Here is an 18,424-nt window from a genome sequence, read left to right as displayed (position 1 = left end):
CTTTTCAGACAAGCCAATCATTTGCGCTGGTGGGGGGGATGATACTGCAGATTAGAATTTAGAAAGAAAAAAAAAAAAAACATTGCTGCACTCAAAAGATTGAGTCAACAGCCCCAAAAAGTAGATTTGCCAAATTGCTCATCAGTTTCCCTCTCTGTTGCTGATTGAGAAAATAGGAAACCAATATCCACGGGAGGTCAGAGTCATTTTCTCAGAAGGCAGCAATAATGGGAGAGGTTAGGGAGTAGGAAAGATTGGGAATCAAGTATTTATAAGAAGTTTCATCAATTCACACTGGCGCTGATACAAAAACGCACACTTTGAGGTCCCTTCCTGTGATTGCCTTCAATGTCGACTCAGCAGAATTGGTTATGCGGCAACAGATACATTTGCATTTCGCTTCTTCAGGTCCTGCCTGAAATTTCTTGACAGTTGACCTTAAGTGAGGTATTATTTTGACAAATTTTATGTCATTAAGAAAGAAAAAAACAAAAAACAGATGTAATGAAATATTTACCTTTTTACATGCAGTAATATTTCATGTATTGTTCGAGAGGGGAGATGAGAATGGGAACGATGTATTCCTTTGGAAAAAATGGTTTCATGTGTTTCGAGGCGGAATTGTTGTTCCCGGGCAATAGTTGTGTTGATTTTAACATGGGAGCACCGTCTCACTCTGCCAAGAAGAAACGTGCAACAGAACTAGGCCAAATCTAACAACAAAGGGAACCAAACCAAAAGATGGCAATAATCCTTCCTTTCATTTTGTTTTTGGCTTTTTTTTTTTTTTTTTTACTCAAAACACTTTTGCAGGGTCATGCAAGGGCCAGAACCAATCCCGGCTGACAAAAGGCGAACCAAACCCGGAGCTGGTCGCCGCGGTCATTGTAAACGGGCTCTTTAATGGGAATAAATCTGACGACAGCTTGTGGCATGAAAAATTTAGCTTTTTAAATATATCTAATATTAGATGCTTGATTCCAAATTCAAAAAGCAACCCAATATCATTTTTTAAAAAAAATCTTATTTGTTTGAGGCAATTAATACGATAAATGTTAAGTAATAAATATTAAAGCTACACTGTATTTTGTGGCTTTATTAAAAAAAGTTCAATTATATTTTTAAAACTATACTCAATTACAGAACGTCTTTAAACTTGCATGTTAACACGCATGTTTTTTTTTTAACGCAATTAGCTGCGCCGTAAACTCTCCATGGGCTCTAAAACATACGTCGAGCTTTACATTTATTATGCAAGCTTGTGAGTTTATTAGCACAACACAACTTGACTGTTATAGTATTGTGAGTCTCTTAGCGAACACAATTGCTGCTGTCTGGAGCCAGCTAGCGTGTTGATAGTCACTTCAGGCTAGAAGACTTCCTCGTCAATAAAACCCAATTTACTGTATATGCTGCTTTACAAACTGTTGGCAGTTCATACACATGGCCTTGGATTTCAGAGTGATGACATTCACAAAATATAATCTAAACTCATCAAACCCGCTGTTGAGCACATTATTTATTTAATTCTTCTGTCCTCACATTTTAGTTAAAGGTCTTGGCTGATGTCCATTAGAGGCAGCCATAAGTCTCAAAGCAATCGCTTTAAAATTGACTCTGGGTGTTGATTTATGAAGATAAATATTCATCACAATCACACACACACATGGTGAGACTCTTCACTTGGAGAGGCGAGTCGAGAGGGTGAGAGAGATAACGAGAAGGGGGCGAAGAGGGTTAATGACTTATATGTTGCCTGGGTGGAAAAATAAATCACACATCCAATAAATCACACTTTGTTGAGAGCCTACTGGCACGCTCGCCGTGTTCTTGTCACATTCCCACAAAGTATTTTCCTGTCCATCCCAGCATACTTCTTTACCACAATTAAAAGTGACTTTATGCCCCACTGAGTTTTCCATCATAGCGCACTAGAGGCAAAGGAAACAAGGAAAACGCTCATCTTAGCAATATTTAATTCATATCACTCTCACTGCCTGCGTCTCTCCATCCACTGTCTCTTAGCACAGCTCACTGCCCAATGCTAATGTTTAGTCGAACACAATGGACGATTGTAATGGGATTGTGTTGCTACACTAGAGGAATATCGCTCCATCTTTGGTTATATTTTCAAACTGGAGCCTTGGACCGGTTACCGTATTTTCCGGACTATAAGGTGCACCGGACTATAAGGCGCACTGTCGGCTTTTGAGAACATTTTTAGGTTTTTAGGTGCGCCTTATAGTCCAGAAAATACGGTAATCCTGCTCATTTTCCAATCTATTCTCTTTATCTGTCCCAAGGCATCCCCCAGGGCTCAATGCTAGGTCCTCTTCTGTTCATCCTCCTCGTGGGAAACACAAGCCATCATCATATCATCCTTTGTCAACCTTCTCCACACCAACCAACCTTCTACAAACATCTGATGCCATACCCAAACTATTCCACTTATTAACATCCAAAATGTCTCCATATCCTTTCATCAGCTTTCGTCTTCCTGTACAGTCCGAGAGGGCAGGAGGTCCATTTTCTTCTTTGCAGCTTGTCTAATTAGATCAAAGTCAGAGCAAGCGAGTGTTGCCTGACCCCCGAGTACAGTGGATTCGTTTTCTAATCCCAAAGCGGCTGAAAGTGAAGATGTTGCATCATTATAAAAGTACCTAACAAGCCTACGACATCAATACGTGTAGCGGAATAAAAAAGAAAATCTATAAACCCTCCACAGAAGCAGAAAGACAGATGAAGAGCGGAGAAAATACCAAGTAAAATGAGTAAATACGACGATGAAAATGTCTGCGTGTGCACTTCTAGAGTTCCAAAGCAACGTTCAACAATGCCTGTTCAATATTATCATTAAATCTTGCTGATGTCATCTCTGGCAATTAATAAAGCTTCATCTGCCTCCATAGATTTGCTAACAAGCTATCCAGTTCCCATGATCCCTTCCTATTTTTTAAGTTATTTGATCTACCAGAGAACCTGATAAATTATAATTACTTTTGGGTTCCCCATTTTCCTCCCTTCATTTTACTTTGAGAGTTCTAAAAATTTGAGCTAAACTGCTGACTCACTTGAACACCAATTGGTTTGTTGTTTTTGCAATACTAAGTTCCAAAAAAGAAAAACATTTCCAGTTTTCAATCTAAATTATGCCGAGCTGACGAGCCGTGCCCAAAGACTCGTGGCGTTAATCAGCAAAAAAAAAGCAACTTGTAGTGAGTACAAGGATTTAGACACAGAATTCTGTGTGAGAGGATAATAAAATCCAAAATGCATTTCTTGAATGAAGCAAGCTTTTTAATGTATCCTCAAACTGATGTCTTTTTCTTCTTCAACAATCACAAAGAGACCTTTCACAATATATGTTATCAATCTATTAGCCAGGCTTAAACCCAGATGACAAAATTCCCCCCACCAGGGGGTCTCTTTAGTCTCGCCATGACCGAGCTCACTCTATATTTATTGGAAGCTTTGCGAGCGACTGACAAAAGAGCGGTCGAGCAGATCAGGAATTTAATTTAAAAATTTGGGGATAACCAACAAGAACCGCATAAGAGAATGATAGGCGGGAAAACATACACAAAGAAGTGTCAGACATTCACACCCACGACAAACAGACGAGGATTAGCGTCAATGTTTGCCAGTTTGCTTTTTCTTGTTATGCATGAAAGCTGATACAGCCGTTGTACTCGGGCCAGGCAAACACTTTGCATGGATGTTGGTGGTAAATTGTTTAATCTGCGACGAAGCATTGAATCCAAAGAGCCAGATGAGTTTGACTTGGAGAGAGACCAGCTCGTCTTTGGATCAAACCTTGATATTCATTCGAGTTTAAGAAAAACTAAGAAATAAGCAGTTAAAATTGAAAAAAAAAAAGTGAAAATGCTGTAAAAATTGAAACTTTTCATTTTTAAAATGCAGTAAAAGGAATTATAAAATTCTAGCACATGAAAAGATATATTTTTATTTTTAATATTGTTTTTATTTTCTTATTTTTTGTGTCAGTATACGTCCATAAACTGTAAAAAAAATTATGCTTTTACAATTGTATTTTAATTTTCTAGATTAAATTACATTTGTATTTCATGCATTAACAAAAATAAAACTAAATAAAAACTTCAAAAGTCATGTTTCACGCCCCAATGTAATGTAAAGACCCACACCGTAATCTTTGTATTGACATTTTATAATGCAACTTCATCCTTTTAAATCTACTTTATCTCGCAGCTTTTGACCTTCGCAGACTATCATTGTCTGAAAACATGATGTTCATTAGCCAAGGTTGTCAGCACTTTGCTCATCTTCAAAACAAAACCAACGGGGGCGAAGTGTTCTCCGAAAAGACTGACAGCAACGAGTCTAACACGATTGGCCCTTCCATCTCGAGCCCTTATCAATTATTAACAAAACGACACGAGATAAGATAGATTTGATGGAGATGGCTCATAACTTTTCATTTTTACCACGTCAGGTCTAGCTATTCAGCTGATTTCATTACAGGAGAAAGGCCTGTTATAGCTGCCGACCCGGCGGCGCTGACAGGATCAAAATGAAGCCAAAGAGAAACCCGCTGAATGATGGGACACTCGCCGGGATAGGAAACGTCAATTATTGCTATTAGAGAGAAATTCCCAGAAATATAAAAACGACAACCGCAAATGGTTCTATTTCGTAACATAACATAACATAACATAACATAACATAACATAACATAACATAACATAACATAACATAACATAACAAATTAATTGAAATAAATAAAATGTAGAATTCCCATACATATATGTTCGCAGAATGTTACGAGTGACACACACAAATTCAAAACAAGGAGCGCTAGGAAAGCTAAGCGTTACGTGAGAGAAGTAAACTGTGAGAGCAGCATCATGATGTCATTAGACACGAAACACGCACAGCCAATTATAGACGCACTCAAACCCGCATTGTGCGAATATTGATGAGTACGTGAACACAAAAGCAGCACACACGTTTCTGCAGATGTGTGCGTGTGTGAGGGAGCAGCAAGAGCTTTGGTGCAGCATAGGCAAGATGTGCAAGCGGCATGACAGTGGGAGTTGAGCCAAATGAAAACAAACGGCCCCAAAACGGTAATTGGACATAAATCATGCTGCATTCACTCTCCCCTCAGTCTCTTTTCCGATTTATTTGACACACAACAACACAGTAGAGCATCAGTGTGCATCTGTTTGTGTGTACATGTGTGTAATTATGTTGCCTGAGGGGAGACAGATACAGAAATGGATAAATAATGTTCTTTGATCACACACACAAACACACACGCACACTTACTACAATCGACATCAACACTGCCGCAAAAAAACTTTTTCAGCCTCAAGCGGTCTCATCGCCGTGACAACAAGGTACATGCACGCATATTTGCATCCACAATTGAGTCGTATGGCAAAACTCCAGTTTCATATATTTAGAAAATATTCCGACTGTCAGACTATTTTTTTTTTATTATTTAAAAGGTAACTAAAGGATAAACGCATTGAAATTGAGGGTGATAACTGTATGTTATGAGGAGTTCTAAAACTCAGCAAGTTCAGCCATTGCGGCCTTCAGAAAGAAAAGTTGGAGAGATAGAAAAAAAAAAGTAATAACGTTGCTTTGTGTGAAAGAAAAAAAGTCTGATTTTAAGTATGTGAATAAAGTATTCATACGGCACGGCACTATTCAATGATGTGCGAGGGAAAAAAAAAATGCGCAAATGTGTTCCCAGAAGCTCATCCTTTTTAATCAAATGTGTCGTAATTAACATTTCTTTGAAAGTTATTGGGTAATTTGGCTTATGCTTTTGAGTCTGTAAACTTGTGATCATAGTTGGGCTGATTAGTTTTATTTTACTGCTAGATTTTATTCAGTGAGAAAATCCCCATCAAAGTGTATTTCATGTCAAAGTATTATTAAGTCATTTTTGTGCAACTTTAAAACAAATTATTTATATAATTTGCAAATTAGGAACCAGCTGGCTTGTCAAAAAATGATGCGAGCTATGTGATATAACAATATTTTCCGTACCTATCCGGTTTGAAAACAATTTTGTCAATTATGTCAAGCTAGACAGACATCAACCCACACAGTCAAAACATTGAAAGAATGAGGGCGTGCAATAATTAAAGCGTAGATGCAAGAAAGCAAGAGAAAAAGAACTCAAACATGCATCCAGAGAGTCGGAAATAAAGAGCATAAAGAAAAAAAAAAACATGAAAATAGTAGTGGATGCTTCTAACAACCTCACTCAGTCATTTAGAAGAAAGAAATTAATATAGTATTTAACAAAAAGGTTAGTAGATGTTTGGAAATGACTAGCACAAGTAATAAAAAAAGTACCGTAATTTTCGGACTATAAGTCGCACCGGAGTATAAGTCGCAAAAGCCATAAAATGCCCAAAAAAGTGAAAAGAAAACATATATATGTATATAAGTCGCTCCTGAGTATAAGTCGCCCCCCCCCCCAAACTATGAAAAAAAACACGATTTATAGTCCGAAAATGACAGTAAATACATATATTAAGAAAAAGGCATCTCATTTTTTTGAAGGGGGTAATGGTCTCCAATCAAAATCTCAAGAGCTTCAACTCAGTTGAGAGATTTAGCCCCCATGTGACAGGAAGAGGGAAAAACTCACTCACATGTGCATACATGAAGTGCAAAGCCAATAAATCACGAACGCGGTGAAATTTCACGCACACAGCATGAAGGCGTAATCAGCAAGAGACAAACACACTGAGGCTCTTACAAGGCGGAATCAGTGGAGGCGAGCGTCGCCTTATATTTCACATGAGGATTAGGGGGGAAAATCAGACTCTACTACTTTCACTTGAGATGGAAAACATATAGAAAGCCCCCCCCCCCCCCCCCTTCCACCTATGGCGTATAAAGATTAAGGAGGCAAGGCGATGTAGGGCGACCGGCAAAGGCAATGATTCATCACAGTGCACGCTGGGAGGATTGTGTGATGGCTTCATGTCGGAGAACATATTTTAACAGCTAGCTACTTCTACTATGACAAAAAAAACTAATTATTACCCTCAAATGTTTTGACTGCTTCAAATTTATCTTACCGTATTTTTCGCACTATAAGGCGCACCTAAAAATCTCCAATTTTCTCAAAAGCCGACAGTGCGCCTTATAATCCGGTGCACCATACATATGGACCAATATTGAGCCACTACGGCAGGCGTGTCCAAATATATGAACTTATACACGACTGTCTCAGAAAATTGAAATATTGTAATAAATTCCTTTATTTTCTGTAATACAATTAAAAAAAACTAAAATTTAATTAAAAGACTTGCAATAATTCAGTTGATTTGTAATGAATCCAGAATGTATGACATTTTTTTTTTTTTAATTGCATTACAGAAAATAAAAACCAATCACAATATTCAAATTTTCTGAGACAGTTCTGTATATGGACAAAGTTTCAAAATGGGCCATTCATTGAAGGCGCGCTTTATAATCCAGTGCGCCTTATATATGGACAAAGTTTTAAAATGGGCCATTCATTGAAGGTGCGCCTTATAATCCGGTGCTTATAGTGCGGAAAATACGGTAATAATTTTTTCAAAAGACACCTATCATAACACTGGCCACGAAAATGTTGATGTATCAAGTCTGATGGAATCACCACAAACACAAATATGACTCACAGGAATTCCGCATAACTATACGGGGAAGATAAATAGTAGCTTAACCTAGAGGCAAAAGGGGATATATGTGTGGGTGTCGAATACACTAGCCAAATGGAAGCCATGACATCACACCATGACATTTGGAAATAAAGCTCATCAATGGGCTATGAGGGGAGGAAGCCAAACCGAAAATAAAAGCACACAAAGGTGTGGGCTGAACACATGAAAGTGGATAATTCCTCGCTTGTCTGCGCCTGCAGAAAAAAAAAAAACTTGCAGTGTCAAAGAGCTGAATCGTTTCACTCAGAGGATATGAGTCTTGCGAGAATTTGTGTTTACTCTTGCAAGAGGCATCGTGTTTGCTATGTGCCAATCAGAACTTTGGGTAATTCCTTTCCCTTCAGCCTCGCCTCTGGTCCAAGGGATTATTATCCTTCTGCCCTTCATTTCTCTGCTTCGTCGCTCCACCTTTGTCACACTTCTCCCTCCCTCCTTCATCCTTAAAAGTAGGCATGTTTAAAACTGCGCGATCAATAACCGATTAGCACGGTAACTTTAAGACGTTTGTATATTTACTGTAAACAAAAAACTTTGTTGCTTAAAGGTCCGTTTGTTTTGTAAAAATGATTAAAATATTGTGCATAAATAAATAAATAAATAAATAAATAAATAAATAAATAAATAAATAAATAAATAAATAAATAAATAAATAAATAAATAAATAAATAAATAAATAAATAAATAAATAAATAAATAAATAAATAAATAATTTGGAGCAAGATGAAGGCCAGTAGTCCATCTCATAGGGGTTTGATGAAGTCAGCATTTCACATTAATGATAAAAAAAAAAGAATTGACTACTTTTTATATTAAAAGGCATATGACCAAAAAAAACAACAACTAGCGCCCTTCACTGAACATGACAACATAATGGTCGAACAAACACCCAAATTTGCAGCAGAGGCAGGTGTTTGTGCACCCTTGCATAACATTTTCACCAAGCGTCAAACATGTTTTCCGACCTTTAACTCCTGCTTTGGAATGCCTGAATTCATTTCAACCTGTGCGCATTCATTCGGCAGAAACTAAAATAACATTTTCTCAACTCAAATGTCTATTGAGCCATTTGAATACCTTTTTGGTGGAACTTACCTTTCCCGCTTGCCCTTCGCCACATATATCAAATATTTGATCATTCATAGCAGCCTACCTTATCCGCCATGATCATGGACGAGCCTCCATGAATGCCCAGGATGGGTATGAGCGTCTGCGAGGAAATAAAATCCAAAATCTGGGCGATGGCCTCCTGGTCCGTGCCATCCCCAAACACCACACCGTGGATCTTTGTCCCGGACATCAGGTCACACATGTGGGTGATGATGCTTTTGGGGTCCGTCTCATTCACGAGCAGACTGACCACATTGACGTCAATAGGTTCCTCTTTCCCCCACAGTGCCCGGATGTCTCGGTCCGAGATGTAGCGCGTGCGGCCCAGGATCACGGCGATATTTAGGACCGGCACTTTCTCGGCGGCACCTCCACTTCGCTGCTTTTGAGCTACCACCGGGTTGGTGATATAGGTCACCACCACCAGTAGAGCTAAGGAAAGCAGCACAGCATGACCCCCGCTGCCACGGGCCCAACCGCTGCTCCTTCTACTCCTCCTCTTGCTTCTGGTGCTGCTGAGGGACATACTTCCGAAACCACTTCAGCCCCTGCACGGAAGAAAAGAACATTTGTCAGAGTAGGCTTCTTTTAAGGAATGGTGCGAGACACGTATGAGTGGGGGATGGCTTGAGAGAGACATTCAAGATGACTAATAAGTTTTCCGGTCGCAGTCACGACTACTCAGGTAGGATGATTCAAACGGAGGCTGCTTGGGTATGCAATATGTGACTTATGAGGGTAATAACTGGCGTTTACACGCTTGATTTCAAATATGGAACCAAAGCGGTTTTCATATTAGTGATGTGGACATTTTTTTTTCCTCCAGAATCAGGTCCCAGAATTGGTAATAAAATCAAAATAAGTCTTATGAAATAGGAAAGTAGTGAAGTAAATCGGTGTCAACTGATTCACTGACTGTGAGACACGGTGGTGGTGGGGGAGGAGCTAAATCTAGTCTGGGTCGTTAGTGGAAATTATTCATGACCAGAGGCAACACTATTAGACATAATCATAATAATTTATATTTCAAGGTAACAAAAAAAAAGCAAAAGGAAAAATGGTTTGGTGGTTGTCATACTTGCGTTAAGGGATAAAATTCTGATAACTTAATTAAAGTTACTGAGTCGGACTGTTAGCTTTCAAAATTCAAGGTTACCTCCTCGAATTAATTTTCCCAACCAAATTCGCTCGTGAAAAACGGTTCCATCATGTTCCTGAAGTGGTACAGATGTGTGATGAGGGCTTTGAAAAGTATGATAATGTGATGAGACGGCGTTTGAATCAATATGACAGAGCCAGGTAAGATATGTAAGGATGACATCAGCGACTCTGGACCAACCAGGGCAGAAAAGTACATCGACATCATCGTCTCACATGCTCCACAATTTACACCTTCATCTCCCTCGAGAGACACCCAATGCTCACAGAGCATGAAAGATTGAACCTCTGAGCGAGCGAGAGAGCAAGAGAGAGAAAGATGGCGAGATTGTTGTGCAGGTACTGACAATTTACAGACACGGTGACGGGTCGACATATTTTGGTGTCATCGCACAACCAGTTTGGGTCTTTTATCACATCTGATAAAATTAAAGATGGGATCACAGGTTTATAAGCAACATAGATTCTAATTTCCGTTCACAGGAGCGATAGCAGGCCTGAAAAGTCTCGGGAGCGACCGCGTGGGTTTTGCAGTCATCAATGAATCAGTTTGACCCCTGTGAAGTATAATTTTGTTTACAACTATGGCCGCAGTCTAGCTCTAATGACGCTGTGATTGTTTCCCCACTGACGGGTGAATCAATCATTGACACAATTACTTTTCCCCATCCAGTGAAAGCAACGGAGGTGCTTAGCCTGAGTGCAAATTTTCAAAAAGACTTTCTTTTCTTTTACTTGCATGATCTTGTTCGATCACATGACTCGGTTCGACCAATCCAATGTAACTACCGTATTTTCCAGACTATAAGGCGCAGCTAAAAACCTAAAATTTTCTCCAAAACTGACAGTTCGCCTTATAGTCGGGTGCGCCTTATATATGGAGCAAATTCCTAAATTTAAACTAGCCCGAAGCATTGTGTCATGTAATCAATCATAAGTGGCCCGCTGTAGACTATGAATCATGAATCAAAAAGACTATGGATCATTATTTTGCGATTATAAAGTAATTTGTTGCGTCTGAAGTTGAAATAAAAAAAGATAAAATGGAGAATGATTTGATTTGGGTTAAAAATCTGACATGATGCATTAATGGTGCGCCTTATAGTCCGGTGCACCTTATATAAGGACAAAGTTTTAAAATGGGCCATTCATTGACGGTGTGCCTTATAGTCCAGTGCGCCTTATAGTCCGGAAAATACGGTACTACCACAGCCCAACATATAAGTTTTCAAAGTGACCTATTTACACGTCAGAAATGCTTCTGACTATATCTTCCATGTTTCTAATAACAAATTCTTAAGTCTGCTTAAAATAAAACGCTCCAAACGGCCGTAAAAAGGGAACAACGCTGCCATGCCAGCATGCTGAGCTGGGAAAAAAAAAAAACTGTCCAATGAAGAACAAGCTAGTGATCCATTAAAATAGTATGTGCGCTTCCAATTCCAATACAGTGTCAGCATTTAGCTCAGGACAAGTCTGCGGCATCACATCGGAACTTCGGGAATTTATAGGGAGGAAAAAATGAGCAGAGAAAGTTGTAAAAAAAGGAACCCAATCACTCACATGCTAGGAACAAGAAAGAAAAGTGAGGCAAATGGGATTGAAGCAGTATGGCGTCACACAAAGGCTCCCCTACTTTTGGCAAAACAACAGTGGAGCCATGTTTGGCAGGCACGGCTGTAATCATGGATACCAGTCACGCAAACACACTGCCACCAAAATGAAGGAACCAGTGTGAACACACACAGGGAACATCATCGCTCTATATGACTCCGCCTCCACAAAATCTACTTCCTAGTTCACACATAACCAGCTTAGATCTGCATCAATAATTCAACTTGCGTTATCTTTACATGATGATTAATATGACCGCTCATGATCGTTGTCGTATCTTCCTAGTCTTATCCTCTATACATTTATGATTTATTTACAAAGTCTAAGCCAAGATGGTTAATATCGGTGGATGTTTTACTCAGCCAGGTAATTTTACGGCGTGGTCCGGATCAAGTGTGCGGCACTCCAAGCGAGGTCAGAGGTAACTCATTTCGCAGCCTTTGTCCTTCCCTGGGTGAGACTCAATAAGCTCCCAGGTCAGATCTGTTGTAATTTGTCCATCTTTCTCTGGGTGAGGGCAGCCCGGATGTGGCTGGATCATCTCCAACGAGGGCCGCCCGAGGGTTTCACCTGAATCAGATGACTTTAGCACCTCGGCTGAGTAGCATCTCTTCTCCAAGCAAGCTTGAAATTGACATATACATTAGAAGACAATTTTAAGATCCTAAAGAAACAATGGATTGCTTTGAAACTGAGGAGCACAGGGTGTGATTCAGTGGTGGGGATCCTTGTAGTTCCTACTAGCAATAAATCACTAGACTGCCTGTTACAGTTCACTGAGAAAAGGCCTCCATCCACATCAATACAAAATTATCCAAGCCATGTCTTGAGGTCCTCTACATCCATCTCTGACACTTTTTTTTTTTTTATTATTATAGCGCCTACCGCCATGTTTGCTGAAATAAACAACAACCACAAGAATGATTGCAGAAACAATGGAAAAAAGATAATCTGGCAATTATCAATTATTTTTTGGGGGGGGGGCAGCAGTGGCAATACAACTTCGACGTGTTGGCTACAGATGTCACCCTAATACATGTGTGAAGTACTTTGCATAGCTAAAAAGGTTTGCGCAATGGGCAGACATGTTGAGGCGTAACAGACGATTACTTCCGCTGGGCTTGTCGTGGGTGCTAATGCACATTGCGCAGAGCAGATGGCAGAGAACCAAAGTACGGGCAACAGAAGAAAGAAGTTCACTTACAATGCATATACGTTTAGATGCCAAAGTTAAAATGGGCATTTTTTTCAACCCACTACAAAACTGATCGAATTACACAAGGAGCACCAATAAAGTTTTTTACGGTGCTTTGTAGAACCTTCAATAACAGTAGATCTTCAAAATAACGATATCAAAATAAAACAATACTCGGAAGAGAGTCGAATCTAATCGTCTGTAATCCAATTCAAAATAGCTGCAAGGAAGCTAATTTTATTGTCGTCTTAGATTAGTTTTCAGTTGGGATTTCAAATGATTAATTGGCCTCGAAAAATGTTATTAGTTTACCACAATTAACACAAAAGGCAGTTTGGATCATTGGTGTGCTGATTCCATTGAACACAGTTTCGAATTGAACAGAGTCATCAAATAATTTAACCTGTGCTAATTGGACATCGTTTTGCGTTAGCTCCATGTTGACTTGCGCTCGTGTAATTAATGAATCCTTTAGCATTTAATGACATTACAATTGCAAACAAGTTTGGAGGCTATATAAATGATGCCGCAGTGTTGCTTAGCCCAAAAAAAAAAAAAAGCAATTGTTTCTTTCCAGAGTGCTTTCTGAGGGTCTGGCTCGGAGGTTACACATCATAAAATATATAGAACACGGTAACTACATCCCTTCTGTCGACTCCATTGGTGGAATTAGTGGTCTTCAAGGAAACGATTTGCCGCTTTGCATTATATACATTGGGATTTGATGAAAGCTTCTCAAGCTCTACTTTTCTCTCAGGTAAGCAGGAAAAGCAGAAAGCAAAAGGCTTCGGTGTTTGGCCTCAATCTACATGGGGGGGAGGTGTTAATACTTTATTTCCTTTTTCTGTCAAAGAAATATGGATTGGCCCTCCATGGGCTGAAGCTGACGCCTATACTGAGAGGGAGGAGGAGAGAACTGCGCTTCTACAACGTGACTAGAGCCCGAGAACAGGGGATGATGAGAAGAGGGGAGGTTCAATTCGGTTCAATCAAGACAACACAATACAAGAACGACCCCTGCTGGTCAATAGTGAGACTGCATTCTCCCTCCGCGGTTGAGACACTTGTGTCGACTTAAAACATGTTTTAACACCCATAAACGATTCCACTGGCGTTAGATAAATTGCTCGGAACTGTATTAGAGTAGAAAGTAAAAAGACAAATCACATTATTGTCAATGATTCTCGCAATGAGTCGTGCATGAAGCAAAAGTTGTCCCAGAAAGATGCAATAAACCAATTTAGATGTAAAGTGGAGAATTCAATCATTCCCTTTCATTTTCTTTCGTAGTTGATCTTTATTTCTTTGAGTAGTCCACAGTTTGATGGAGTTGGACGCCTCACATGAATGAAGACGAATTTGCGCAACCGTATACGTGAGATGCGTGTTTTTGGATTTTACGTTTCCAATCAGGTGAATTGCTACAATGATTCTAAAAGATTAATATACATACAAGCCTACAAGGGGTGTTGTTACATTGATGCGCCTCCAAGCAGCCTGCGCTCTCTTCACTGCGCAACTGGATGAAATATGAGCTAATTACCAGCGCCATGCTGAGAATATATATATTTTTTTTCATTTGCAACATTGATTAGATTATTTTCCTTTCTGATGAATTAAAATCAGACTCTTGTAGTGTGGTTTAGTGCCGCACTTTGGCTTGGGGGACTCCTGTGGGGGAACCCGCAGAGCCAGAGCGCATCGGGAACGGGGGTAGAAGGTGTTGCATGGGAGCCCCACGGTGCAACATTGAGAGAGAATAAAAACTACTTACAACATCTCCCTTCCCCAGAGCTCCAAAATAGTTGCGTGAGATGACATTGCAACAGTCCCCTCTTGCCTCTGAGAACGCGTGCAGCCTCGGATGGTGCTCACTCTCAAACACTGCACAGCAGGAGGGAGGGGGGGACAAAGCACCCGATATCTGGAAAGCGATAATTTCCACCGTGTCCCCCAAAAATGACAAGAATGGAAAGAAATCCCACGATGTTCTCACTTTGTGACGGCGCCGCTGCAAAGAGCATTAATGTTGTAGTAATCCAATCTTCATTGTGCGTGCGCCTGCGGCTGATTCTCCACTGCAATCTCTCCCGGCCCCGCGCATGATGGGGGGGCTCAAGCAGCCTCTATGAGATCACAGGTGTCGGTATCCGAGCTTTCATTGCCGTCCCGGGGCTGAGGAGAAGGGATGAGGCAGGCTGGACGCGCACATTCGTGGACCAGTAGAGCTCCTGCAGCCCGCAGAGCGTGCATGCATGGGACACGCTTTCTCTTGCTCGCTCCCTCCCTCCCTCCCTCTCTCTCTCGCTACCTCGTCGTGCGCGTTTGTGTTTATGGGATGTGTGCACTGAATGTGCTCTGGTGCGTGAGTCTATTCCTCCATGCGCGCTCACTGCAGATACGGAGGCAGCTGGAATCTTGGTGCTTCTCTCCCGTCTTCTGTTAAAACTCCATCAGGATGACGAGAGTTGGGGAAACGGCGTAAAGCCCTCATCGTCTTTTTCCCGCATGCAACCAGATTGTTTCGGTGAAGGGGAAAAAGATGTCTTTGGAGATTTTTTTTTTTTTTAATGGAGTCAATTCAGCTGGAAAGTGGAGCACATGCAGCAGAGCTGATAAATGGTGCAAAGAAGCAATGGTGCATAGAAAGGGAATCAATGCTGATCAAAGTCAACTACTGCGTCTTGAGTACTGAGCATGGAAGGGCTTCATGAATTCACCATGATGGGTGTTGAAACAACTGCAAGACGTGAACATTCATTTTGTTGGCATCTGAAGTCGCTTTAAAAAAAACAAAAAACATCATGCAGCATTTCAATTTTATTGACCTATTAGTGTTTGACTATTCTAAACAGGAGGGATGCATTTGAAATAGATGAACCATTTGTCAACTTACATTTGAGCTGCTATTATATAGGAATGAGATGCCTAAATGGATTTCTTAGGAGGCCAACAGTAGTAATGCCACAACACACACACACACACACACAACCTGTATGCAGCAAAGTTGTGTAAAATGCCACATGGTTTGGACAGCTCACTAAAACCTCATTACAGCGGATCCCACACAACATTACAAAAATATTACAACCTCACCGCCCAAACAGAATCACACACTAAAGGTCTGCACCAGTTCCCATCGATTCGATTAAATTGATTTCTTCTACAGGCACAACAAACCGCAAATTAATGAGATGGCAAAACTTGATTCAAATGTGATGTTTTTTTCTCACTGTGTCCATGTCACTCAAGGTCCCTCAACAACTTGTTAATGGGGACCACAGAAATATCTACTCCTGGACAACCAGTGTTTGTATATGTGGCCGCCGACTTATTTGCAGTTGACAATGCTGGGGGGGGGGGGTCTGTGACAGCCGCAAACGTCTATGTGTTCGTGTGTGTATAACATACGGTGGCAGTGGGAGTGCGGGTGTTCCCAGGTCACCAAACAGCTGTCGGGGAGACGGAATGGCCGTAAGGGTTTTGCAGTGTACACACACACACGCACGCACACGCACTCCCACGCCGAGATCCATGCGCTTTCCTCCAAAGCAGTAATGTGATGAATCGATTACTGTTCAATGACTCCCTTTCATGTATAAGTATGAAAAATAGAGGCCCTTTTGTTGAAATTAAACATACACTATTTTGATCTATTCATCTCTATTTTATTCTCTAAGAAGAGAACCTCATATTTGAGTGATAAAAAAAATGAAAAGGAAATGCAAGTGTTTGAAGTGTATGATTTATTTTATAAAAATGTATATATGCAGTGCAGGACTGTAGACTGTTGCTAAAAAATAATAATAAATGAATAAATACATAAATAAATACATAAATCCCGAAAATCACATCAAATTGGCATAATTAAAGTGCAATGTGAGATGACATCAGATTAGGCAGACAGCAGTTTATACAGGATTATGGCCGCAATTTTGATTATCCACTGATCAGACTATAAATAGCAATGGCTGAACTATGAATATGAGGGTGTTGTCTGTAGTAGTAAAGAGGCAGAACTAGCTCTTCCCATTATTGGTAACTCATTTAGTGAATCATGAAGGCTGCAGCCTCGGGTTGAAATCCACTACAGGTGACTGCATAGCAAGGAAAATGACTTTTAGGCCAGCTGCATGTGGACAAGTAGTCAAGATCACCGTATGCATCTTGGCCCACATCACAGATATGCGTTAATGACAATAAAGGTTGTTCTTATTTTACAGAACTGTGTCGTGATTCTTACATTTTACTGGCTGCAGTAAACAAATCCCAGTGCAGTTCAAGGTCTTGCCAATGTTCCGCTTTTACCTCTGAAACACTCAAATCACAGCTCAAACTCAAAGGAAACAAATGTTCAAGTTTGCGTGAACCTGATGAAGCTGAAACAAACTCTTTTTGCCTTTCTCAATAGCGGGAATTGACGTTTCAGCACCGGACAGCGACACTTTTGCCTATCCGAGGAGGGCACTCAGATAAACGCTTGTCAACAAAGACAGCACCCCCAAGCAATATAAAACCAGTCGTTGGGTGGAACAAAGACATACTGACTGTGCGACCACAAAAATAAAATAAAAATTTGGACTGTATGCCTCTTTCCATAGGAGCAAGTCTCAATGCAGAATCAATACAGACATTCATAATAAATGAAAAATAATTTCTTAACTAAGGAAGCTCCACAATTTTTACTTGCTGAGTATTCTTGTATGTCTGTCTACACGAGTTGCTGCATCATTTGTGTTCAAGTTGCCCTAACCCTAACCCTAACTACCACAACGTCAAGGTTAGTTTTTGTATCGTCCACATAGTTGAATTACCATCTTTCCGACATTACTCATCCGAATTTCAAAACTCCCATTGACGAAAAAAAAAGTCGAATTGACTTGTATTGGAAGAATCTCATTCAAACTATAATGTTATGGCTCAAGGTGAGTGTGTGCGATGACGGCGTTCAAATGGCAAAAGTAGGTGATGAAGTGCAAATGCAGGCTGGAACCGGGCAAAAGGCTTGTGAGGAGAAGAGGAGATAAGCATGCAGACACATACACGATGGAGATGAGTAGGAGCCAATCTTTTAAACTCACACTTCAAAGAAAGTTTAAGCCCAAAAAAAGAGAGCTGCTTCTTTAATGGACACTGCTGAAGTCAGCCTCATCACTTTAGCTCTGACTAGTGTCAGATATGAGGGAGCAGAGCTGCATTTTAAATCAGCACTTTGCTTGTTAGGGAGACCCGATGTCCATTACAAATACAGAACGTGTGTTTGTTTTGAATAGATTAAATCTCCCACAGTGAAGTAATCAAATTTATATTGCCTGTTACAAATAAGTCAAATAATTCATACAAGGACGGAGTGGTGCAGACACAATCAATCATTTTTAAATATAAAAAAAAGCCACTCAAGCATTGGGAGATCAATCAAACAAGACCAGAAGCCGAGATTTGAACCTCCAACCTCATAAAATATGCTTTCTAGTACCCTGTATACATAATTGACGCTCAAATACTGCCATCTAGCGTTCAAAGGCTAAACTGCAGTGACCAATGACCCAATTTTTTTAAACAGTGACTCAACTACTGCAATAATATTACTTGGCCTAATAATGATAATGATCATTACTTTTGCCCAGTAGTTGCA

At 40.2% G+C, this 18,424-nt stretch overlaps 1 protein-coding gene across 1 annotated transcript in view; it reads right to left on the bottom strand.

The window, feature by feature from the left end:
* grin2aa (glutamate receptor, ionotropic, N-methyl D-aspartate 2A, a) overlaps positions 1–15,075 on the bottom strand; it is a 63,092-nt gene extending 48,017 nt beyond the window's left edge. The window contains exons 1-2 of the mRNA XM_061303986.1: positions 14,564–15,075; positions 8,866–9,370 (exon numbers count right to left, since the gene is read on the bottom strand). Of these exons, the coding sequence (XP_061159970.1) occupies positions 8,866–9,348 (483 nt within the window). The 5' untranslated portion in view covers positions 9,349–9,370; positions 14,564–15,075. The remainder of the gene's footprint in view (positions 1–8,865; positions 9,371–14,563) is intronic.
* Between the last annotated feature and the right edge of the window lie 3,349 nt (positions 15,076–18,424).

The sequence above is a fragment of the Syngnathus typhle genome, linkage group LG17 (assembly GCF_033458585.1).
Source record: "Syngnathus typhle isolate RoL2023-S1 ecotype Sweden linkage group LG17, RoL_Styp_1.0, whole genome shotgun sequence".
NCBI classification, from domain to species: Eukaryota; Metazoa; Chordata; class Actinopteri; order Syngnathiformes; family Syngnathidae; genus Syngnathus; species Syngnathus typhle.
The sequence above is the reverse complement of the archived record's forward strand: the minus strand, read 5'-3'. Positions and strand labels throughout refer to the sequence as shown.